This window comes from Drosophila navojoa, chromosome 2 (assembly GCF_054131105.1).
Source record: "Drosophila navojoa isolate 15081-1374.11 chromosome 2, UAZ_NAV_1.0, whole genome shotgun sequence".
Lineage (NCBI taxonomy): Eukaryota > Metazoa > Arthropoda > Insecta > Diptera > Drosophilidae > Drosophila > Drosophila navojoa.
In genome coordinates this window covers 15,356,968-15,382,047 of record NC_142890.1, presented here as the reverse complement: position 1 = coordinate 15,382,047, position 25,080 = coordinate 15,356,968, and the positions used below count along the sequence as shown (strand labels likewise).

The 25,080-nt window shown below is 45.4% G+C and overlaps 1 protein-coding gene across 1 annotated transcript; it reads right to left on the bottom strand.

The window, feature by feature from the left end:
- Positions 1–23,970, bottom strand: Delta (neurogenic locus protein delta). The gene is made up of 6 exons (XM_018113691.3): positions 22,982–23,970; positions 16,614–16,925; positions 12,953–13,019; positions 8,591–8,839; positions 5,219–5,273; positions 1–2,669 (listed from the first exon to the last, which is right to left on the bottom strand). The coding sequence occupies exons 1-6, from the start codon at positions 23,036–23,038 to the stop codon at positions 818–820; spliced, it is 2,592 nt and encodes an 863-aa protein (XP_017969180.2). The 5' UTR covers positions 23,039–23,970; the 3' UTR covers positions 1–817.
- Between the last annotated feature and the right edge of the window lie 1,110 nt (positions 23,971–25,080).

Sequence of the window (25,080 nt, the reverse complement as noted above, 5' to 3'; positions counted from 1 at the left end):
TTTTTGTTTTTTTAATGTTTTTCTGTTTTTGTTGTTTTCGTTTTCGTATATCAGAGTTGACCTATAAAATACTATGTACAAAATGCTAGCGCACTACTTTGCATAGACAAGTAGAGTCGAGCGGGCGACCATGCAGCGTCAATGAGGAATTTTTTGTATTCGCTTAGCTTCTAAATTAGTCTCTAATTATGTGCTAGAGTTCTTTGCGTTAAGTAGTATTTACAATTTATCGCAACTAAGTGATTCTAATAATAATAATAATAATAATAATAGTTGAAGCAGATTTTTCAGTAACATGCAAAACGTCAGTAAGTGTGTGTGTGTGTGTGTGTGTGTGTGTGTAGAGTCCAGTGTAGTGTGTAGAGTTTCTAGTGGCTGCCGCAGGGCGGCGCCTTTGCCAGGGTCAAGTTAAAAAACAAAAAAACAAAAAAATACAATTGGATTTCTTGAGAACAGCTTTATATATGTGTATATAGATTAGGCATATATGCACCACATACATACATATATACATTGAGAACTTTATGCTTACGTCAGTCCATGCGAAACTAAAATTTTAAGTTATAATTACAATTTAAGGTATTAAAATTGATGGATAAATGCATGTGTGTGTGTGTTTGTGTGTGTGTGTGTGTGTTTGTGTGTGTGTGTGGGTGTGTGTGTGTGTGTGTAGGGCCTGTTACAACTCTGACAACTGCACTGCTTCAATCAACAACAAAGCCATTTGCGGCTCATTTGGCGTCTCTCTCTCTCTTTGTCTCCGTCTCGCTCTCCCTCTCCCTCTCTGTCTCCCTCTCTGTCCCTCGCCAGTCTTTGCTTACATGTGCGGCGTACCGCAGACAACCGTGCGTTGCGTCGTCGCCGAGCCGCTGCCCGTCGCCGAGGCGGCGGCCATCAGCTGCGAGGAGCAGGCGCCAGCCACGCCCGCCGCGGCCAGCGAGGGCCAGCGCTGGCTGCAGTAGGAGCCCTCGCCCAGCACCGAGATGCGCTTGCCCTTGGCCTCGCTGCTGCCCGTGCCCGCGCCCGCGCCTGACGCGCTGTAGTCTTTGGTTGAGCCGGCAGACGCAGCCGCTGCTGCTGCCGCCGCCGCCGCCGCTCCGGCAGCTCCAGCGCCCGCGGACAGCAGCTGCGAGGCGCGATGCATCAGCGTGGGATCCGTGTTGAGCTGCTTCTGCGACTTGGCGCGCTGCAGCGGCGCCAGCTGGCCCACGCCGCAGAACTCCGAGTTGGCGTTGTTGTCCGCCGCGGCGGCGTAGTTGGCCAGCGCGCCGGAATACATGCGGCACTCGTCGGCAGCAGCAGCCGCAGCGGCGGCGGCGGCCGAGGCGCAGATGTTGTTCACCGACTTGTCCCACGTGTTCTTGATGATGTTGGGATTGCTGTTGTCGAAGGTCAGGCCGCCGCTGCTGCCGCGCTTGACGCCCAGCGTGCCGGCGGGCAGGCCGACGGCCACGCCGACGCCGACGCCGCTGCCATTGTGATGGAGCGTGGCCACCGCATTCTGTTCGTTCTGCTTCCGGGCCTCGGCGTCGTCCTTCTCCTGGGCGCGCTTCCGCTTGCGCTTCATGCAGAACACCACGCAGGCGGCAATCACAGCCACCAACGGCATGGCCACAGAGAAGATGGCGATGAGCACAACCTGGGCGTTCGTCAGGCCATCGGCGCGCGCCTGCGTCGTGGCGCCATACTGATGGGCGCCGAAGGAGACCGACTCGTACGACTCCTCGTCGCACTGCCGCCCGCGATAGCCGTTGGCGCAGACGCACTCGAAGCTGTTGACGCGATTCATGCAGGTGCCGCCGTTGTGGCAGGGCAGGCTGCCGCACTCGTCGATGTCGATGGAGCAGTCCTTGCCGGTGAAGCCCGCACGGCACGCGCACTGGTAGTCGTTGTTCAGGTTGGTGCAGCTGCCGCCGTTGGCGCACGGCTTGGTCAGGCACAGGTCCACGCGGCTGCTGCAGCGCGGCCCGTGGAAGCCGGGCACGCACTGGCAGCGATACTGGTTGAGCATGTCGATGCAGGTGCCGCCGTTCTGGCACTTGTGGCCGACGCAGTCGTCGATGTTCTGCTCGCACTTGGCGCCCGTGTAGCCGTCGGGGCAGGTGCATTTACCGCTTGGCTGGCAGGTGCCGCCGTTCTGGCAGGGATTCGGACTGCAGTTGTCTAGGTGGAGCTCGCAGGTGGGTCCGCTGTAGCCGGTGGGGCACTCGCACTGAAACCCCTGCTTGCTGTTGCTGCTGGTGTTGCGGCAGCGGCCCTGGTGGCACGGCTTGTCCGCGCAGGTGAGCAGCTTCTCCTCGCACATGCGACCGTTCCAGCCCTTGGGGCAGACGCACTTGTAGCCGCGCTGCGTCGCCTCGTCCACGCAGGTGCCGCCGTTCTGGCAGGGATTCACGTCCGCGTCGCACGAGTTGATTTCCGTCTGGCAATCGTTGCCGCTGTACCCAGGCGCACACTGGCACGTGTACAGGCCCTGGCCGGTGTTGAAGCAGGTGCCGCCGTTCATGCAGGGCCGGTGGTTCGTGCAGTAGTTCAGATCCTGGTTGCAGAACAGGCCGCCCCAGCCCTCGTTGCAGATGCAGTCCCAGGGCTTGTTGCATGTCCCGTGCACGCAGCTCGGATACGGGGCGCACTCGTCGCACAGCGGTCCGCGCCAGCCCTTCTGGCAGCTGCAAAATAGAGCAAGGATAACACTTAATTAGTATGGAATGGAAGGCAAATTAAAGTCGGAGCTGTGAGCTAGTTCTTGGCGAATTATCGCCTATCGATAACAATCGAATTTATTTGCCGATCATTGCAGAAATCACAACGAATGCGAGGCGCAAAGCAGAGACAGCAATAACAGCAAATCGCATTGCTCATCAATGAAATATGCAAAGGCAAAGGCGAAGGAGGAGGAGGAAGAGGAGGAGACGGACACGGTTAATGCGCTCGGGGCGCTGGTTTACTTTTGAAGTTTGAGCCAATGCGAAAGCATGAAAGAAAGAAGGCGCATCACCTGCTTAGCAAATCACTCTCACACACACACACACACACACACACACACACACACACACACACACACACACACACACACACACATAAATCAATACATGGGCATGTATGTATTGTAATTGCCTGTGTGGGCGCAGCAACGCTTGACTGCATTTCGGTGCAGCTCTGAAGAAACTCGAACGGAAAGGGCAGCGGACAGCGGACAGCGGGCAGTGGACGACGACAACTTTGGCTTGAGATCTGCACTTAAAACTGACTCCTGCCCTGAACGATTTGTAGTGCACTGGGTGCCCTCCAGCGGGACATGTGCTTGACAGCCGAGCCCAAGGAGGAGGAGGAGGAGAAGCGTTTAAGGAAAAGGCATGTCAACTTGAAAGTCAAAGAGCGCAACAATAAAATGATGCGATGTTGTTTTTTGCATCTGTTCAAGTGCACATATCCGCACAGTCAGAGGGAGCGAGCGAGAGAGAGAGAGACAGTTTGGGGGACAGACAATTTGGCATTTCTCACGCTGCGCAAACACGAAATTAATTTATTTCATTTGCAGCGCGCTCCACTTTGCGTTTGCCCAAAACCCACAAAGGCACATGCACACACGCACACACACACTCACGCACGCACGCGCACTCATCGCAAATGCAATTTCGATTAATATGCTAACAAATGATCCTTCACCCACAAACTCTCAATTGGCAATAATTCAAAGCAGAGGCTCGATAATGAGCGAGACAGGGACAGCTAGATAGTGAGAGAGGGCGTGAGCTGTAGAGAGAACGAGTGAGTGAAAGAGACAAGTGGTAATTGATATGCGTCAGTGTGTACACAAAGCAGAAATGTCAAAAGCATTGGCGACGCGACGGTCAACTACCAGCTGTATGAGCTGTGTGTGTGTGTGTGTGTGAGTGTATGTGTTTGGTCATATTGCGCGCGCGCTTAGAATTATTAAAATATTCCCACCATTACGAGGCAGCGCAGCACAAAAAGCACTTTAATTTTCAATGGCTTTGGCTTTGGCTCTGCCTTCAGCTCTGCTGTGTTTGGCGTTGGGATTTGGCTTCGGCTCTGGCTCTGGCTTTGGCTGAGTGGCACACGCATACTTGAGCGTAACCGCTTGCGGTTTTTTCTACGAACCATCAACACGTCGGGGCCTATTTATAAAACAAACATTTTATCCCAAATCACATCAATAACATTCATACAGAAGGTGAAGGAGAAGGGGCAGGGGAAGGGCCACAACCGAGACAATGATTTTTCGTATTTGAAATTTGTTGGTTTTCGGTTTTTGGCACAATTATCGATTGAACCACAAAATGAAAATGTTTGATTTCCGTTTACGGCCGAGTGGGAACTGGCACTCGCTTTATTGGCCAGCAATGCATAAATAATGAGCAACATCCTGTCTTCGGCTAACTACATACATACATACATATGTAACTATCGGGCAAGAAGATGAAATCTAAGCGAACGGCGCAATTAGCTTTCTGCATGGGGGCTGGCAACGCCAAAAACAGCTGGCAACTCTACTAGTTGAGATTTGAGCTTGAAATTTCATCCATAAAATATTTGCCAGCGTCGTCAAAAGTGTTCGCTTACACCTTGCTTTGTCATTGTTGTTGTTGTTGTTGTTGTTGCATTTGCCCTATGAAAAATGTGGGAAAACTTTGTAATTCAATTTCGTTTGCCTCTACGTAACTGTGTATGTGTGTTTGTGTATTGCTTTTACTTGATTATTTCAGCAGGCACTCAAATAATTGTAATGCAAAACCTCGACAATCAAATGACAGCCAATGCACTCCCGGCCAGACAATCAGACAGCCAAAAGAATTTCTTGTGGTCGCACAAAACGTGCACTAAACGGGCTAAGCAAAATGACTTTGTTGCTATTGCCACCATTTGTTGTCGTTGTTGTTGTTTTTTGCTTATGCTTTTGCCCTTTAACAAACTTGGCAGCAAACACAAATAAAACACTGTAAAAGGTGTGTCCAATGACAATTGTTGTAGTTGTTGTTGCTGCTGCTGTTTTCGTTGTCGCCAGCAAACAAAACAAACAGCAATAAAAAAAATATCAAAAGCTCATCTTGACTAAAGCCAAAGCTTTGCCCAATTAGCAACATGTTGCGCGCAGCACGCAGCCAAAATGTTGCCGCTCGTCCTTAGCAACATAGTTAGCCCCGCTTCAGTTGGTTTTAGGCTATTTTACTGAATAGAATAAATATATACTTACATGCATTGATTCGGCTTATCGCACTGACCATGGACACAGCCTTTGGCGCATTTGGCTGCAAATAGACAGAGAGAGAGAAGAGTTCATTAAATTAATTGATATGTTGATGGGTTTATAAAAAGAAGAGAAACAATGCTTGAAATGAAATGGACACGAGCAGTGACACTTTCCCAACACACATTTGGCCAGCTGCGAGCTGCCAGCTGCCACCTGCCACACTGGCAATGCGTAGTTACACCCACTCGCGCGACACCACAGCCCACATTGATACGCGGCGGAGAGACAGTGAAACAATCAGACAAAGCGAACAGCATTTGAGGCAATTTAAAAGAGGAAAACAAACTTTCTTTTTCACGCCACTAAACGGGCCAAAGCGGGCCAAAACGGGCCAAAATAAAGCATCTTCGAAACAATTCGACACTAGATAGACAACAACTTTTTGGCCAAAATCATCATCATCATCATGAATCATGGCCCAAAAAACAAAAAGGAAAAAAAAAAAAGCAACGCCAGTGACTCCTAAACTGTGCGGCAGCAGGAATAACTTGTTTCTAATATGCGCCCGGCCAGACCCAAAAGGAAACACCACAAAATGAAATAATCCCATGGTCGCAAAGAGCTGCGCTGCAACAGCCCGAAAACCGATTCCCAAGCTCCAAAAGGTTCGACGAAAACTTCGATTGTGGATTCAAGCGAGTGCGACAGAGACGGGGCGAAGAAGAGCTGTTCCTATAGCTGAAGCTGGGCCAAGAATGCGGCAAACATGTTTCGTTCGGCCAGCTCTGGGGCTGGGCTCTGGCAGGAAGTATAGGGGAGTCGTCGCTGACGCCCGCCGCGTTGCAAGGGTCTAGCTGAAAATCGTGAACACTGCGAATAAGGCAATGAGCTCCTCTTTAAACTGCCCAGTCAGCCAGCTCAGACACTCTGATATTCTTTCATTCAGCAGGAAAATTGCTAGAAAATCACTAAAACGTGTTCTCTCTCCCAGCTCCTGCTGCTGCGGCTGCTTCTGCTGCTGCTGCTGCTGCGGCTGCGGCTGCGGCTGCTGCTATGCGCTTTTAATTCCCCCGCACGCAGTTAATATATATAAGCCGTAATATTGGCAATTGGCAATGATTTTTATTACATGGCCACAAGCGGAGGAGCCAACCAGACCAGATCAGACCAGACCAGAACAGGCCAGCGTGAAACACTTGAAATTGTTTTTCCACAGCGACTGAAAGTGAGTTTGTTATTGTTGTTGTTGCTGCTGATTTGCTGCTGGTTGTTGGCTGTTGGTAGCCCAGTCTGAGGATCGCTTCGTGTCTATTGGAAACGTGCTGCGGCTTTGCCGTATTCTTGGCCTGTGTTCACACGCCCGCAATGGCCGAACGCAAATGCCTCTTGTGGATTAGAAGCGTAGAGCTAATGATTTGGATGCAGCATTTACTTTCACTAGAAGACTTCACTCATGTGGGCAAACGGAATTCCCAGTGCTTATCGCATATGTATCTCATAGATGCTTGCTGTTGCTGTTATCAGTTGGCAACCTGTGTGCACACAGCGACGAAAGACACAATTGTTGTCTGTCTGTCTGTCTGTCGAAATATACAAAGTGCAGCCACAGCTGGCAGCTCATTCAGAAAAGAGAAAAGCAAACAGCTTCGGGCTGAAATAGCTCATTTCCTTGAAATTAAAATACACACACACGCACACGCACACACCCTCACACACTTTGCCGATTCAGAGCAATCGAAGTTTCATTCAAAAAAAATAAAAATAAAAGGCAAAAAATACAAAAACAAGTTGCAGACCTTTTGGGCCAATTTAATAAAGGCTAAGGCACTTCCACATGATCAACTTCTTGCGAGTTGTTGTTGTTGTTGTTGCTCTTGCCTTTTTGCAGCCGCACGTTTTGCCTTTTTATTTGCTGCTGCTGGAAAATAATTTTCGCACATGTGTGCGTGTGCGTGTGTGTGTGTGTGTGCCTTAATTTAAGCTCATTTTTGCGCATTTAACTTGAAAATAAAGTATAGCAACAGCCAAAAGAGCGGAAGAGGCAGCTGCTGCTGCTCTGGCTGCTGAACCGGCAGCAGAAGGACACAAAATTATGTGCCCGAAAAAAATGAAGAAGCAGCAGAAGCAGCAGCAGCCGCAGCAGCAGCCGGACTGGCAGGCAAACAGTTTGGCAGACCCGGTTTGAAAACTCGGACCACATTTATGGTGTAATCAGCCGTGGCCAGCCCTAAAGGAAGTTCTGGTCTCGTCCTCAGCAATGCGCGGCATGCAGACGACGCAGATACTCAAAAACGACATTCAGCCACGACGGTACGTCATGATGATCAAGAAGCTGCTGCGATTGCCTGTGTGTGTATCTGTGTGTTTATGTGTGTGTGTGTGTGTGTGTGTCCACACCACACCTTGAATATGGATGGAACCTGGGGCCACTTGCACTTGGCGTGGGAAGATTTTTGTGCTCTTCGTCAGTTTTGTGTGCTCTGATTCACGGTCCCTATGCGTACGTATGTATGTTGTGTGTGTGTGTGCCCCCGAAAATGCTGCATAGGTAGCTTGTGGGGGCTACTACAAAGGGCCGAGTTCGAGTTCAAATTGTGTTGTTTCTGCTTTTGCTTTTGTTTTGTTTTGCTTTGCTTTGCTTTGCTGTGGCTGCCTCGGTGATTTCTTTCGGTTTTCAGTTTTCAGTTTTCAGTTCGTTAGACGTTTTGTTCTGCCCCACGCCAAATGACAAATGATTTTTCCTCCACGCACATAAACACGAAACGAAAGAGAGGGGGAGAGAGGGCAGAGATCTTAACAAATATTCATTGATTTTTAATGTATTTGTTTGACTATTCGATTTCTTCCACTTTATGGCATTTCATCGATATTCAAATGTGCTTTTGGCATTCATTTTTGTTTTTCATTTCTGTCAAATCATTGCGTCGCTGCTACGCATTCAAAATAATTACACTTTTAATTCGTTAGCAGCTCCTTGTCTGCCCCCGCGCCCCAGCCGCCCCCCCTCAGCCCGTGGTTTCCACTTTTGCTGTCTCCTCTCACATATTGTGTACAATCATCTCATTTGATTTGACAAGCAAGTGATTTTCAATAATAATGAGAGCTGCCCGTCAAGTGCGGCACAAGAAACGCGGCACGTTGTGTCCACTTGATGAGGCAGCAACAGCAACAGCAGCAGCAGCAGCTCCAGCAGCAACAACAACAAACAAGATCCAAGAGCTTCAGCGCAAAGAATGTAAAAATCGTTTTTTGTAGCGAATGGAACTGAAGTAGTTGCCCCTTTTCAATGATGATATATGTATATACATATATATCCGTGTATATCTGTACATCTTAAGGCTAGCTTACTCATTTATCTATCTGTTAGATACTTACGTTTCTCGCAGTACGTGCCCTGCCAGCCGGTCAGGCAGATAATTTCGCCCGTCTCGGAGCATGTGTAGTGCCCGAACTGATCGTCCCGCGGCCGGCACAGATTCGCACACCCGGCGCCGTAATAGTGCGGATCGCAGGTGACGCGAAAATCGTATTCGAGCGATGTGTATTGAGATTCGGATTTGTTCGTCTTCCACTCGGTCGAGACGTCCAGCACTTGCTGCACGGACAGGCGTTGTATGAGCAGATCTGAAATCAGACAGAGAAAGGGATTAAAAGTTAGAGAGAGAGCTAGATGAGCAAAGTCTGAGAAAATACGAGCAGAGATAGACCTAATGAAGATTAATTGAATACAGTTTACAGTTTACAGTTTTTAAGGGTATCGACTGAACTTGCTGAGGCTGAGGCTGTGCCTGTGGCGTGGCGGCATTAACGAGCGCTTGGAATTTTGTTAGATTAGAAATTCGACTAGTGAATATGCGAGAAAAAACTCCAACTGCTAAGCAATTGCGCTTGTCACACTCGTTGCGCAGGCGCACAAGTCAAGTGCCATGCCAAGGTATGCGACCAGCCAGGGGTAAGTACTTGGTATTTGCACCAGGCAGCAGGCAGCAGGCCGAGCGGGCGGCAACAGGCAGCCAGCCAGCCAGCCAGCCAGTCAGCCAGCCATGCAACACACGACCAACTGAGCGTCGCAGACGGACGTCAGTTGCATTTTCAGCTGTTCGCTGAGCCAAGCGGACCGGTCTTTTTTTTTTCTCTTTTATTTTTGAGAAACTATTGGATGGCAACTTGTTTGCACCACTGTGTGTTTGTGTGTGTGTGTGTATACATAGCTGTTTTATATAGCCACATTATGCCATGGTCTATAAAGTAAATTGCAGGTGCATGACTATTCGAATTGCATGCAGCCAAGTCGAACCTCAAGCCGCGGCTGAAGCGGGCCAAGACTTTTGTTAAGCTACAGCAACGAAAAAGAAACATACACCAATACAAATACAAATATAGAACCTATTCGTATCTGTGTGTGTGTGTGTGTGTATGTAAATGCCAGTAAATCTCTTTTGCAGCTTAGCCAAGAATTAAGTGAAAATATATTTTGAAACACTTCAGCAAAAGCAAAAGTAGTTAGTGAAAGCAGAAGTTGTTGCCAAAGGGAACGAGGAGGGAGAGGGGGGAGAGGGATAGCCAGAGTTGGCTAAGATTCTGCTCGAATTGGCTAGCACAAATATGGCCAGAAATGCTGTTGGCCCCATAAATTGAAAGCTGGCATTGACAAGCGCACCAACTGGTTGCCAAAAGTTTTGACTAAACTATAACCATATTCAAAAATATCAACTAATTAATTACCAAAAGCAGCCAACAAATGTATGTGTGTGTGTGAGTGTTGCATAAACAAAATTCTAAGCCAGTTGCAAGCAAGCTGGCTTCACCTGACGTGGCAACATGGAAAAACGCTCAGCTTGCGCCAGCAACATTCGCCCAAAAATCGAAAAAATTTAATTTGCAAATAAACGAACAAGAATTGAATATTTCGCGTCTTGTGGTTTTATTTACATTTGCAACACACACGCACACACACATGTGTGAGTGTAAGAGATTTGTGGCATGACAGGTTATTAGGCGACGCGACGTACCGGCAACGCTTCAAGCGCAACGCACAATTTGACTGCAGGTTTTTCTCTAATTTTTGCGTCTGCGTCCAGTTTGGCGAGTTGCGCGCAAACAAAATAGAAATAAATGTGGAAAATCATGCACAACAATTTCTGCAAATATTTACGCAAAACGGTATTTTTTTGCTGGACTTTTTGTTTGTTAATTATCTACAAAAAGGATATGAAGAGAAGACATTTCACACACTCAAAGTGAAAAGTTGCGTGCGACAACTTTCGCAGCAAAGCTGAACAAGTTGATTTTAATGACATGAATAAGGGGAACTTCATGTGCGGATGTTGTCAAATCCCAAAAAAAAAAAAGACAAAAATACCCCAAATTTCCCTAGCGGAGGTATTTCAGTTTATCTGTGGTGAAAATATTGCCAAGGAGTGGCACTCACAAAATTTCCCAGCTTGGGATATTTATTTTGTAGGCAATGTTGCAAGTGCTGATAAATAATTTCCCTGCTTCGCAGCCATTCCATAGACAATTTGTGCTCAATTTGTTCTAAATACGCGTTCGACATTTTGTTGTTCGTTTTGTCGTTTGGCAAAGTGATCGAAATTTGTGTGCAACAGATTTACAAGGGGCAGCATCTTCAACTTGACTCTGACAAGGGGCAAGGCTTAAGTGTGAGGGCCTCAGCAACTGCAAATATTTAGTCGCAGTCGCAGTCGCCGCCGCTGTTGCTGTTGCTGTCGCCGTTGCCATCGCAGCGCGCTGACTTCTGCTAAAGGAATTTATAAAATACCATTTTATCAAGACACACGACGAAGCAAACATTGGCAAAGGGAGGGCGATGGGGCAACTTTTGTGTTTCTGTGGCAAAGAGACCCCGGGACTCTCGACTGTTGCTGGGCTGCTGCTGCTGCTGCTGCTGCTGCTTGATCCAATGAGTTAAAATTAAAAGATAAGCATTTTAACAACATCGCCAGCAACAGCAACAACAACAACAACAACAACGTGCAACTAACAACTTTGGCATTGGCAGAGATTAATTGGTAGGTAGGGATAGGTGAAAAAAAAAAAAAAATAAAACGAGAGAGAGAAAGAGAGAGAACGACAGCAAATGAGAGAAGCTGAAGAAGAAGAACGCCAGCGAATATCTCAAGAGCATGAGTTGGAAGATTTCGACGCATCAAGCCAAGAATCACCTTGCACGATGCTCAAGCTGTGTGTGTCTCCACCTCCTCCTCCTCCTCCGCCGTCGCCTGCTGCCCAGTCAGACAGGCCGTTGGACAATCGGCTGGCAGGCAAACAACTGCTGGCCTCCTGCCTGCAGGCTAACTGGCGAAAAGGTCGCAATAGTCGATGCTGCTCCTTTCCCCCCAGCGTTCCACTCTTTGCTGCAGGTTTCTTCAGCGGCTGCGGCTGTCTTTTTCTCCTTTTTTGTATGTAATTTATGTTAAACGAATATAACAAAACGAAAAAAACGAGCGGTTTAACTTGTTGCCGGCCATTCAACGCAGTCGAGAGAGACAGGCGTAAGCCCCGACTCGACTATGCGGGAGAACCTCTAAAGGAGACTTTGAAATAATGAAATTAATCCTTGACAAGCGGCTAGAAAACTGCGCCAAATTGAAATTGCATAGAGTGCGCTGCGAATAGCCGATAAAGATCTATTGCCCTGAAAGATCTCAGCAGGATATCTGAGGCTAAAGGAAGGCAGCGAAATCTACGGGCAAAGAAAACAATTAAAATTCCTAAAGGAACTGAAGAGATGAACGTATGCCTAATGGTAATAGAAATTCATTGGAAACCTACATAAATCTGTGGCTAGAGAAATGTCTAGAGAGTGTATACTTATATCAATGCAGGTAACAAAAGGCAGGTAGCTCAGGCATTGTGTGGGAAAAACTAAATGAAAAACCTGCTCTGATCGAAATGTGAAAGAAGTGGAAGAAGAAGAAGAAGAATTGATAGCACTGTGATGAGAATGATGTCCTTGGCTAGAGACCCCACACAGATAACACTAAACAATCCCCAGCATCTGGTTACGTGTGGTCCTTATCGCGCCGTGGAATCAGGCTCGCATCTCAATGCATGTCGCATTGTTCGAAGATGAATTACACGATCACTAAATTCCACAGCAAAAAAAAAAGAGAAATAATCAAAGTCCTGTGTGCGAGTTCGTGATTAAGAAAAAGCCAGACACAAGCCAAGCTAAAAAACTGCAGTGCAGCGCAAGTAAATGAGGCGACGACGGCGACGACGGCGACGGCGACGGCGAACGACCCGACCTCTGCACACACTTCCGTTGCAAAGGGAGTGAGCAGACAACAAAGGCGACAACTTTGCGGTGCTCGCTTCGTAGTTTGCTTGGTTTATCCCTAGCCCAGGGGCGCAGAGGAGAGGCGAGCCGAAGGGCTAACAAACGGTGCTAAACCTGACGCTGGCGGCTCAATGCCTCAGCCTGGCTGTTATTTAAAACCATTCAATGTGCCGGAAATCTTACACACACACATACACACACACACACACACACACACACACACACACACACACACACACACACACACAAGCTTAGTTGCGCAGTTAGCGAAACTAGAAATTTGAGCACATCAATGGATCAGGTGTCCCTCGCAGGATCATTGATCCTCGTCAGTGCCAAAACGAAATATGCAAAACATGAATTTGGTGAACAGGAAGCAGGATGCAAATTATGATTACAAACAGGATATGCGTCGATAAATTTTCGGTACTTACTGTTGGTGCGCGCATTGGCGCTGTTGTTCGTATCGTGCCAGGCCTCGACGATCAGCGTGAAGGTGCCCTGTAATACAAGAAGAAGAAGAAGATGATGATGATGAGAAGAAAGTCAGTCAATTGTTATAGATACTCGGAGATTTGGGTAAAGAGGAAGAGCCATGGCTTATCAAAAACGGAAAACGTAATCCATTTGTTGCGGCTAAACGAAATGCAGCACTTATGCGCAGCATTTAGCGCCGATATCATCTGGGCCAGGCCATAACCAGCATCGAGAGCTAATGGCTCGAAAGCTCTCACACTTGAGTCCCACAGCCCACAGAGCTCATTATAAACAGATTATGACAGAGCCAAAGCATGCTCCAAAGACGCCCACATGCCCCAAGCTAGCCAACAGTACAACACACACACACATGCACACATACACACACACATTTCAAATGCAAATGCAAATGCACAGCAGTTGGCAACTGGCAGCGCCCTCAATTCACACTTGATTACAAATGCAGCGCGAAGGAGGAGGCGAAGCGGGGAGGCGTGGCAAAAACCGGCAGAGATGACACAAAATCGAATAGCCGAAATGCATATACATATATACACATACACATATACATACATATATATCTATGCATATGTCTATATGCGTATTGGCAACATCTAAGTAGAGCTGAGCTTTACTTTGCAGAGGTGGCCAGAAAAAAAAAAAAAAAAAAACTAAGCTGGCAGCACTGGTTGTTGCTGGGCGTGTGATTGCGTCTGGCTTGGCAGCACTTCGAATTCGAATTCGAATTCGAGTTCGAGTTTGACTGCGACTATGCATTGCATGTAAATGACTAATTTTCGACAAACTTTCGATTGCTGCATCGCTGTTGCTGCCGTTGTTGTTGTTGCTGTTGTTGTTGTTGCTGTTGTTGCGTGGGCGGCAGATGTAGAATTAATTTAGTTGATAAGCGCAGTGCCGTTTGATTGCATAAGCAGCTAAAGCGCTTGCCAGACATTGAAAACTGCATTCGCACATAAACATAAAGCTGATGGGCTCGACAGGAAACAAATCAGACAAACAGAAAGAGACAAACACGCACACACTGACACACTCACACACATGCAGTCACACGTATACACATAGATCATCAACAGTTAACAATGGGAATTAATCGAATGCAGCGCAAAACATTTATTGGCAATTTTTACAGTAAGCTTTCCCATTGGATATGAATAAATTTTTCAAATGCGGAAAAACTTGCAATATTCTAGCAAACTCTGGCGAGTTATTATTATAAGAAACGACACATAAAATATAAAAATATATATGTATATTATATATATATATATATAATGAACATATATGAGCTCCAAAAATAAATGAGCGACAAACACACACATACACACACACACACACACACACACACACAGAGAGAGAGAGAGAGAGAGAGGAGGCAAGCGTATATCGCGTGCGACGACGCTGTATATCAACGTCAATATCTGCAGCATAGGGTGAAGTGCATGCCAAATGCATAGGGCGCATGTGTGGAGTAGGAGTGGCAGCCACGCAGCAACAGAGGCAACTGAGGCAACTGAGGCAGCAGAGCCAACAGACAAGACAAGACAAGACACCCGCCGACAGTCCGACAGACAGACAGACAGTAAGACAGACAGACAAAAGTAACAAAGTTCAATACACATGCAACAGCAGCAACAACAGCAGCAAGAGCTGCATCTAGAGGCACTGCCACAGACAACGTGTGCTAAAAATAGTCAACGATTGGCAGCAGCTGAAGAGGAGGGTCTCCGGCAACCCCCAATGCAGGAGGAACATCTATCTATCTCTCTTGCCCCCACTCGCTGTGGCATGCGTGCCCCGCGCCCAGCCCGTGCCGCTTCTCCCTGTTTTTTTCTTTCTTCTTTTTAATTAAGTGCAACATTAAATTAGTTGCTGCTGCAACTGTGGCACGTCTAGTCGCTGACTATAATTACATTTTATAGCTTGACCTAGAAATATTTGAAGTTGGCAACAAAATAGAGCATAGCCTGACCAAATTTCCTACTCTTTGGCATTTGACAAAGAAATGTCATAGAGACATGGAATCCAAATAAAATTTCCCTAAAAATTTCCTACCACTATGAAATTTCCCTATTATAAGCATTAATATCCTTTTCTCCCTTTATGTTAGGTATATTTTAAGGGAATTTCTTCAAAATACACTTCATATTTTGGCACGTGGCTAAATTATGGCTTACATTGGGGCAGCTCTGCGCTAATTAGCTTTGGCTAATGCATTTTAGCATATTTCTGCATAATTTTCACTTAGCCCGCAGCAGCTGCTCGCAATTTATGCAACTTGCAGCCAAACACAATTCACGTGCCGCCAAGTCCAGCTAGATAAACGTAGCTATGTATGTGGCACCCCAGCCCATGACTTTGCCACTTTAGTCCACGCATGTGTGTAATGATAATAATAGTGACGCTGCACATGCGCGCAAGCGATTAGAGAGAGAGAGAGAGCGAGCGAGCGAGTAACGGGCGAGAGATAAAGGTAGACATAAAGAGAAAGAGAAAGAGAGAGAGAGCGAGAGAGAGGTCGGGCAGGGAGTGGTGCAGCAAATCCACCCCTTAATTCAACCGCCGCACACGCTGCGGGCGCGCTGACAAGCGAAAAGTCGCTTGAAAAATACGTTACAAAATGCTAGCAGAGGCAGCGGTAGCGGCAGCGGCAGCGGCAGGGACTGAGGCAGGGACTGGGGCAGTCAAAGTAGATGTAGGGGCTTGGGCTGTAAATATGGCTGTAATACTCGTTATAATTAAGAAATGCATCGCATGCTACCGCCACTGAAATATATGCGCGTATTTCTTGGCCACTGGAGCAGAAAAGAAGAAGAAGCAGCAGCAGCAGCAGCAGCAGCAGCAGCAGCAGAAGAAGAAACAGCAGCAACAAACGTGGTATGCAGCTTTGGAGTGCAAGTATTTCAAATTTCGAGTAATTTATTAGGCAAACACGTGCGCATGGCTAAGGCAGCGGTGGTGCTGGTGGTGCATAAATCTGCAAAGGTGATCAAAAGTCAGTCACTCGCCCCTTTCTCTCCCTCCCTTCTCGCTCTCTGCTTATCTGTCTAGAAAAAGTAACGTTCGCTTGCTTAGGGTTGCTTTGTACAGCGACAGCCCGTAGTACTCCCTCCTGCATTCAGTCCGGCCGTAGTCAGCGAGCTGGAAATTGTCGCCGGTGGTGCGCGGCGGCGCACGCGTTTTGCGGCGCACTTTTTTTTTCTTTTTTTTTTTAATAGCCGACAGATGTTTGCGGCAACAACCCTTGACAAGGACACAGGGCCACGGTACGGGCGGAAATAAGTGCGACGCACAGTCGCTGAGCTATAAAAAGCCCCCAAACAAATTAGCAAAAGATGCCGCAGAGTAAAGTATAATGAAAACAAAAACAAAACGGAATAAAGCAAAATGAAGAAGAGCTAAGAGAAATTACAGCGAGCCAAAGAGACAGCAATGAAAATTTTATTGACTGACTGACTGAGCGGGAGGAAACTGACTCACGCCGTGGAGAAATAAGTGTGCTGATCTATATATAGACGGAACATACAAATCGGGGGAGCAAATCTACCATACATATGTATATGTATGTACATATATTTATATATATGTGTGTTCACTTACCGGCCAGGCAAAGGTGAAGGCGAACTGTATGGGATTCGTGAAGCCTCTGCTCTGCAAGCTTTGCGCATCCGTCAGATTGAAGGAGTTCTCGCCCAGAATGGGCGTAACCACATCACCGTACGTGCACTGCGATGTGGTGTCAATGGTCGCCTGGTAGTGCTTCAGGCAGACCCGAAATCTCGTCTTGCAGGTGCCGATGCACTTGCCCGTCGTCGCATCCTTTTCACCAGTGCAGCAATGGCCCTCGTTGTCCCTGCCGTGCTCATTGCTGAAGTATTTCAGCCGCAATTCAAAATTGCCGGAACTGTGAACCTGCGAGAAGGGGAGAGACAGAAAGAGAGAGAGAGAGAGAGAATATTGCATTAGTATAATCAAATTAAAAAGCAATTTATTTAAGTTGACGTTGCGATCGCTGCAGCAGGCTTGGAAAAAAAGAGAGGAGGAAAATCAAAAAGAATGCAGCATCCCCAGCAACACGACAATAAATCTTTCAACATGGTATTCCAACCCAAACAAAAAAGTTGGAAAAAAAAAGCTGCACAAAAAATAAATGAAACACGCTGCGGAATTTTGCGAGGCGATCAGCACAGAGTCAGACCCAAAACCCAAACCCGAACCAAATACCAACTCGAGTAGCAATTGGCTGCAGATCGCGCAAAAGAGACCCATGCAAAGGACAAAGCGGGCTTATGAAATATTAAGAGTCAAGAACCAGGCAACAAATGCACAGCGAGCGGTCGCCTCGGACTTGGCTGAATTGAACTGAATCCGAGCGACTTCGTCTCGTTTGATTTCGTTTTTGAAGCGCCGCCACGGCGGTGACTCGACGTCGAGCACATTTGCATATTTGAATTTGCAAATTTGTTTGATTTGATCGTTGCGTCTGTCATAAATTTCTCAATTAATTCGCCTTTTGCATTTTACGATGCTGGGTGTGAGATCGAATTTGTAAAATAGGTCAGCGCGTGTTAACAACTTCATTAATTTCTATTCTCCTCCACTGATATGCATAAAACCATATAAGTTTCTCAAGATTAGCAGAAGCTTTTCTTAGCTTCGGCACGATGGGAACAGCTTTAGAATTGGGAAATGTTTTTAGGGAAATTCTTGTTCACATATAAGGCAGCGGTTGCTCGATGCTGGTCGCTAGCTGCACTTAAGATATCTATAATTATAACTTCGATGGCGTCCATAAATGGGCTGAAAACTCTCAACTCTCAATGCTGCGACAAGGCAATGCCCAAAAAGAGGCGATCTAGAGTTATTGCTCTGATTGCTGCCCGTTTGCTATAACTGTTCGGCAATTAACATTTTAACAACAACAAGTGAAGCTTGTTAAAATGACAATTTAATTGTTAACAAGACATGAGCGCTGACTGCAGAGAGGGAGGGCGGGATAGAGAGAGAACGAGAGAGAGGGAGAGAAAGAGATGTAGCTAGTTCTCTAGTTGCTCCACATGCGTTGGCTTGGGAAGCTTTTATTGTTTGTTTGTATTGTTGTTGTTGTTGTTGCTGGCTTACTTCATCTCTTTGTATGAACATGGGTGTTTAATTGCTCAATTAAGCAGAAGTGCGTCTGCTGTTGCCTCTTTTCATGTCTTCTTTCAGATGCTGTGTAAGCAATGCCCCCCTTGGAAGCACAGGTGTAATCCGTTGGGGGCCCCGAAAGAGGCACAGAAAAGGGAAATAAAGCGTGGCTCACCGACCACATAAAAAAGGGCGACGATGAAAAACTGTAGCAAAGCTGCTTAACTAACATTTAATGGGCTTGGCAATTGAGCTCTGGCGCTAACATTTGCCGCACGCCTTTATAATTGTAAATGCGGTGAGCCCTCACTTGTTGCCAGGAAAGCTGCTTGGAATAGAAAGAAAGAGACAGACATAGAGAGAGAGAGAGAGAGGGCGTCTTCAATTGATAAGATAAATAAATTATTGATGCTCTAGGAATTGTGAATGCAGTTCGCAATAGCGCATAAGACTTGTACAAATCAAACGAGCTGCAAAAAAACGCCCAAGATACACGCAAAACGAAAGACTTAAGCAACAAACGCGCAGACAAATGCAGGCAGCGGGCGCGGACGCAGACCGAGACTGAGACTGAGATGGCGTCGCTGCTGCGCAACGTACAACAAAACGTGTATTAATAAGCAGCGGGCCAACAACAAAAAAAGAAAAGAAATAATAAAAACAAAACAACACACGGCAAAACGGACGCAAAAGAGCAGCACAAAAAGAAGCAGCAGCAACAGCAACAGCAGTGGCAGCGGCAGCAGCAGCAGCAGCAGCAACGACAGCGCCGACGACGGCAACAGGCAGCAAAGAAGAAGAGGAAAACGTTGGAAAAAAATGTACAAGTAAAACCGAATTGTTTCCCACGGCATACGATTTTGCCGGTCAACATTGATGGTTAAAACGAACAAACGAACAGACGAACGACCGAGCAAAGGAACGAACGAACGAGCGAACGAGCGAACGAACGAACGATCGAACGACGAGCAACAAACGACGAAGCGACGGCCCGACTGCGCGTCGGTGAGTTCAGTCGGAGGCGCAGCAAAAGGTGTAAGCAAGAAACGAGCGAACGCCAGGTGAAGAAGCGGCCAGCAGAGACGGCAGTGCATCTATGCACGGCCAGCCATGTTGAAAGAGCGAGAGGCAGCTACAGAGAGAGAGAGAGGGAGAGAGTGCCAGAGAGCCTCTCTCTGAGAGAGCGCAAAAGCCCCATGGCTATAACAGTTTAGCGTGTGTTGTTGCTGTTGTTGTCAGCTGGTGCAGCCTGCAGCCGAAAGAGCAGCGCCAAAGCGCAAAAAGAGCAAAACGTGACTTAAAAGTGAATTGGAGTGTTGTTGTTGTTTTTTTTTTTTTTATGATTTTTTCTTTTTTTGCTGGCTTCATAAAATGCAGCTGGCAGCTGCTGCCAACAGCCTCCGCAAGCTGCGAGAGCGCCGAAGCCGAAGCTAAGAGCGAGCAAAAACTCGTTTTCTGAACGGCGCTTTGAAGAAGAGTAGTGCGAAAAAAATAGTAGTGTACGAATAAGAATTAATAGACGATCAGCAATGATGCGTTGCTGATGCGAGACGGAGACAGAGACAGAACAGAGGCAGCGGCAGAGAGTGCGCACTTCTTTCTATATTCACATGGAAAAAGCTCTCGGCCAAAGAAATGCTAGAAAAAGCAATAAGCGGAAGGAAGGTTAAGAGGCAAGTGCAGGGCATATGAATAGATACAGCTATGGGGCTGTTCGACTATTTGATATGCAACACACACACACACAAACGCACAGCAGAGATGAAGAAGCAAACAAAAAGTGCCAAAGCGCACTCAAACAAAGGCGCAGGCAAAGATTGTCAAAATATGTACAAAGCAAATCAATTTGCATAACAGCGAAACATTTACACACAAACTTACACAGAGAGAGAGTGAGAGAGACTCATATATACACAGACACGTGGTTGGTGGGAAAAGAAACAAAGCGGTGCAGAGTTTTTTAACTGATGTGCCTATGACACCAAGCCAAAATAGTTTTGTACAACAATTTGACACCGTTTGAATGCTCAAATGCGGTGCATACAACAATTCCCACACTTTTTGACAGTCGAGCAACAATTTCCCAAGCAGGGAAATTCTGCTAACCACCACCGCCCACCTAATGCAACAGTGAATTTACAGCGAAACAAATTTCTTTCGTTGAAAGTTTCTAAAATTTAAATTGAATATGCATTCCCTAAGTTGGAAAATTTTAAATTTCATAATTTTATACACTTGTTATAGTTCTTTTGTTTTTCTTTTTTATTTATTTTTTTTTTTTGACTTGTTTTGCCTTCAACTATGAACTTTATTACGCTTGAAGACCTTTTGGGCACACATAAATAAAGAGGGGAAAAAATGAGCTAGTGGAGAGAACTTGAAAGTTGAAATACCAAGTTATGCCAACTTATCCCAGGGTCTGGCCTGGGCATGGAGAGAGGAGAGAGAGAGACGAAGAGGAAGAGGGAGCTGGAGATGGAGCCGGAACGGGACAGACACTTGTTAAAAGTGTTAGAAAATAGTGCGTTGCATTGTTTACCTTTTGCTTGACTCCGTTTGCTCAGTTAGCTGTTGGTTTTTACGAGCCATGGTAAATTTATACTCTATATGAACGTGGTACTTTTTTTCTGTTTCTTCTGTTTCTGTTTTTCTTTTTTTTTTTTTTTTTTTTGGTTTTGCTGTGATCACTCAGGCCTGACGAGACAAGCAGCCCGCAGTCCACTCACCCTCACCCCTCATCCCTCAGCACTTTTTGCCATTTCTGCTCAGTGTCTTCCACGTCAACTTACGTTGACTGCCTGACTGACTGACTGACTGACAGTTTGAATGTTGTGGGTTACAACACACACTCACACACGCACAAAGGATAGACACGCACTTTACTTACATTTTAATATCATATTCTTACAGGTGTTTGCTTAGCCTCTGCTACTTACAAGAGTAAGACAAGAGAGTAAGAGAGAAAGATGAAGCGGATAGAGCTGGAGTGCCCTTTGGCTTTGCTACGTTGTTTATTAATCATTTAAACTCATCATTATAATCAACCGTTAACAACGGGCTTGGGAAACAGTTATAAGCGCAAGTGAAACAGCTTCTGTGCGTGCGTGGGAGTCGCTGCTCCCACCTCTCTGTCGCACTCCTCTTTCTAAATTGCAATTAATTATCTCTTATGAAGCGCAAGCAAGACAAAGACAAAGACAGCGATGATGATGGAGCGGCGCAAGTAAGTTCAGAGTTATTCATTCATTCATTCATTCGCTCACTCATTCATTCGACGTCGCTGTCTCAATGTTAATATGAAAATTGCACGAAATGCAAAACAGAAGAAAGAACAAGCGCAGTCGCAACAACAATTACGGCATGTCGACTTTGTGTGTGTGCTTGTGCATATGTATGTGTGTAGTATTTGTATGATAAGCAGATAGACACCGAGTACGGTTATTTGATAGTTAAGTGATATTTTAAACACAGCATGTGAGAATATAAATTATGTGCATAAAAAGCAATGCGATGAATAGAAACGGACAGAAGGAGAGACAGCGAGAGAGAGAGAGAGAGAGAAACAGACAGGGCGAGAAAAGAGGGAGCTTTTAATAGTCGATTCTAATTTGTTTGAGCAAAAAGCTCTTATTATTTAGAGCTGCCAGATTCTTCAAGCTAACATGTTTCAGAAGGCTAAAGCTGAATAACAACAGCTGCATTTTCAACTGTATCCGAAGCTCAGAGCCTTGCAACATTTCAGCTGGACGAAACTCAAGACCGCAGGAGGTTTCAAGACAGTTTTTCGAGTGCTGTTAAAATTAGCAACTAAATGGGGGAAAAAAAGTAAGCGGCAAAGAGACGCAGAGAAGAAGTGGAGCAAAGCCACATGCAATGTGCAGGGGATGCTGGCGTTAAAGATCAATGAAGGAAGCACAGGCAAAAGCAAAATACAACAGCAAGTGCCGCTGCGCATGTGTCGAGGCTGCTGCTGAAGCCGAAGCTGACGTTGACGTTGATGTTGACGTTGACCTACGCAAAGTGGAGCCAAAAACGCCCGAGCAAGAAGCGCATGCAAAAACATCGGCAACGGCAATGGCAACGGCATCGGCAGATGTTACCCATTTTTACACACACACACATACACAAGTACGCATTCAAGCTTCATATTGAAATCGAGCAGCTTCTCGATTTCTGTTTCGCTTTTATTTTTTTATTTTTATTATTTTTTGCGTTTTCAAGGCATGCGCCGTTGGTGGTAATTTTGTTGAGGCTGCGTAGAGACTGTTAAATTTTTCGGCATGGACCTGTTTGCCCATTGAAAAGCCGAAAACTAGTTTTCATCTATACGAGTGCAAAGGGTGTCCCTTCAAAGCAAAATGTAAAAAAAAAGAAAAAGAGAAAACCAACCCCTGTTTACTCAGCTGTTTTCTGAACTAAACTCGACTTCTCATATTACAATTTTTTGTTATATAAATAATTTATTGTAGGCAAGCTGATATTAAAATAAAATTCTACCAAAATATGAATTGTAAAATAAATTGAAATTTTACATCTCCTCAACGTATTTTGAGGATAATAAATAATAAAAAAAATTTGAATTCGAGCACTTGAATTTTCTGCTAAAAAAAATTGCTAACTTGTGTTCATCTCCTACATTGTAACCAGGCTGGCAACGCCAAAAGCTCTCCTTCACGCACACACGAAAAACGGCAGCTGCAAAATACAGGCGCGCATGTGTGTAGTAAGAATCACCGAAAAAAGGAAGAGCCAAAGGAAAACCGACAACAAGTTGCTGAGCTCACTAAACTGCGATAAGTAAAATGCAAAGCAAGGGGAAGATGGGGAGAGAGAGAACTTACCTGCACAATGACTGTGAAGCAAATAAATGCGGTTAATAAACATTTAATCCACTGCATGTTTATTGCTGTTATTGTTGCTTCGCTGGTTGCTGGTTGTTGTAATAAACAAAATGCTGTTTAGTTGTGTTGTGTTGTGTTGGGTGTGTGTTATTATTAGTGTAATAATCCTTAGTGGGGCGGCCTTGCTGTTGTTGCTGCTTCACTCACACGCACACACTCGGTTACAACATAAAAATAGTAGTTTATTGTATTTTTGGCAATTCTCTTTTGCAGCTAACTGCGGCACATGCTTTGGCAATTCGGTGTTGCTGTTATGTGCATTTTGTTGTTGTTGCTTTAGTATGTGTATGTGCTTTTATTATTATTATTTTGTTTTACACGTGCACGCGCCACATTTTCAATTGCTTTGCGTTAGCTTCTCTGTTGTGGGACAAGAATTCGGCGGATTTTGCTTTGGGCGAATTTTCGGCCGTCTCCTGCTCACGCTCACAGCGGGGGCGAGCGATAGGGGCAAAAGTGCCGCTAGAAAATTGCTAAATAAAAATCGCACTCAGCCGAGCCATAGAGACACACGCGACACATGCAAAAATTGTATTTGCCTTGGGTTGATGCTCTTTTAAAAAACCATTTGGAAAACAAATTATTTGATTTATTTTTTGTTCATGCACTTTTTTTTTGTAATTTGTGGCTACCAAAATATTTTGATTTGAAATTGTAGTATTGGCAGCTTTGCTTCTTTTTACACACTGAACATTCTTTTTAATTCGTATTCAAATTATTTGTTGCACACTCGAAATTTGGTGCGTTTTGCATTTGCTGCTTATGTTGTGAGGGCTACAAAAATTTCAAAGCGACGCGCGACACGACCGAACGATGTGCACGACGTAAGAGCCACAGAGCGAATTGGCGACAAGACAACGAAGCAGCCGCAACGAACCGCACAGTGCAAGAATCCAAGACAGAATGAAAGCAGAAAATGTTTTATTTTTTAAATTTGTTTTCAGCAGCCACGCCGAGAGAGAGAGCCAACGCGAATATAAACCAAGAGAGAGAGGGAGAAAAAGAGCGCACGCGAGAGAGCACAGTTGCAGCACCAAGCAGCAACAAAAATGCTGCTGCTGCTGGCACAGACACATTTTTCGTGGTCATCCCTCTTTGCTTCGGCTGTATGTGAGCGGTAAGCTGGGTGCGCCTGCGCGTTAGAACGGGACAACTGCTGTGTACCAGCTGTTGAGCGAAACGCGTTTTATGTGCATATTTAGTGTGTTTCTCACAAATGTTGCAGGGAGAGCGAAATGTTGCAGCAACATTGTTGCTGCTAGGCCAAGTTGCTTGCAGAGGCAGTTTGGTTTATTTTCTCCCATTAAATTAGTTTTACATAAATTAATATATATCTATATGCAGCAAATATGTGTATCTATCTACAAATGTTGCCCGCGCAAAGCAGCTTGAATAAGTCAACGAGTGCGAGTTCGAGTTTTTCAATCCTTTGTCTATTGAAGGGTTGTTTTTTTCTATAGCAACAAAAGTACCGTAGATAAGCTGCAGGAACTGCACATAAAGGGATTTTCGGTTTGGTCCGTTATGGCAAACGATTTGCATGTGAAAGGGTTTTGGGCAGTTTTTGGCGCTTAAAAAAATATATATATATCTGAAGCAAGGGGGAAAATTGAATAATTTTTTTTACTTGGATATTTTAATAAAATAACTAAAACTATGTGTTTTAAAAATATAATGGTATTTTTTTTTTTTTTAGAAAAATAATGTATGCACTGATATTAAATTATTTAATTATTAATAATATTTTAATCTAGTAATATCAAATGCAAATAAACGAATTTATATATTTTATATATTTTTATGTTTCGTCAATTTATTAAAAATAAATAATTATAGAATTCAATTTAAGTTTCATTTTTATTAATAAAATCTCAGGAGTCGATCAAACATTTAAAATATCCGTCTGCTTGCATCAAAATCAATATCTCTCAATTCGCATTAGCAATCATTGTAATTCATATATGGGGTGCCTTTGATAAATGGCCAAAGATGTGGGCTGGGGCTTATCCAGCTGGAAGTCCAATAAAGTTGTTGAAATT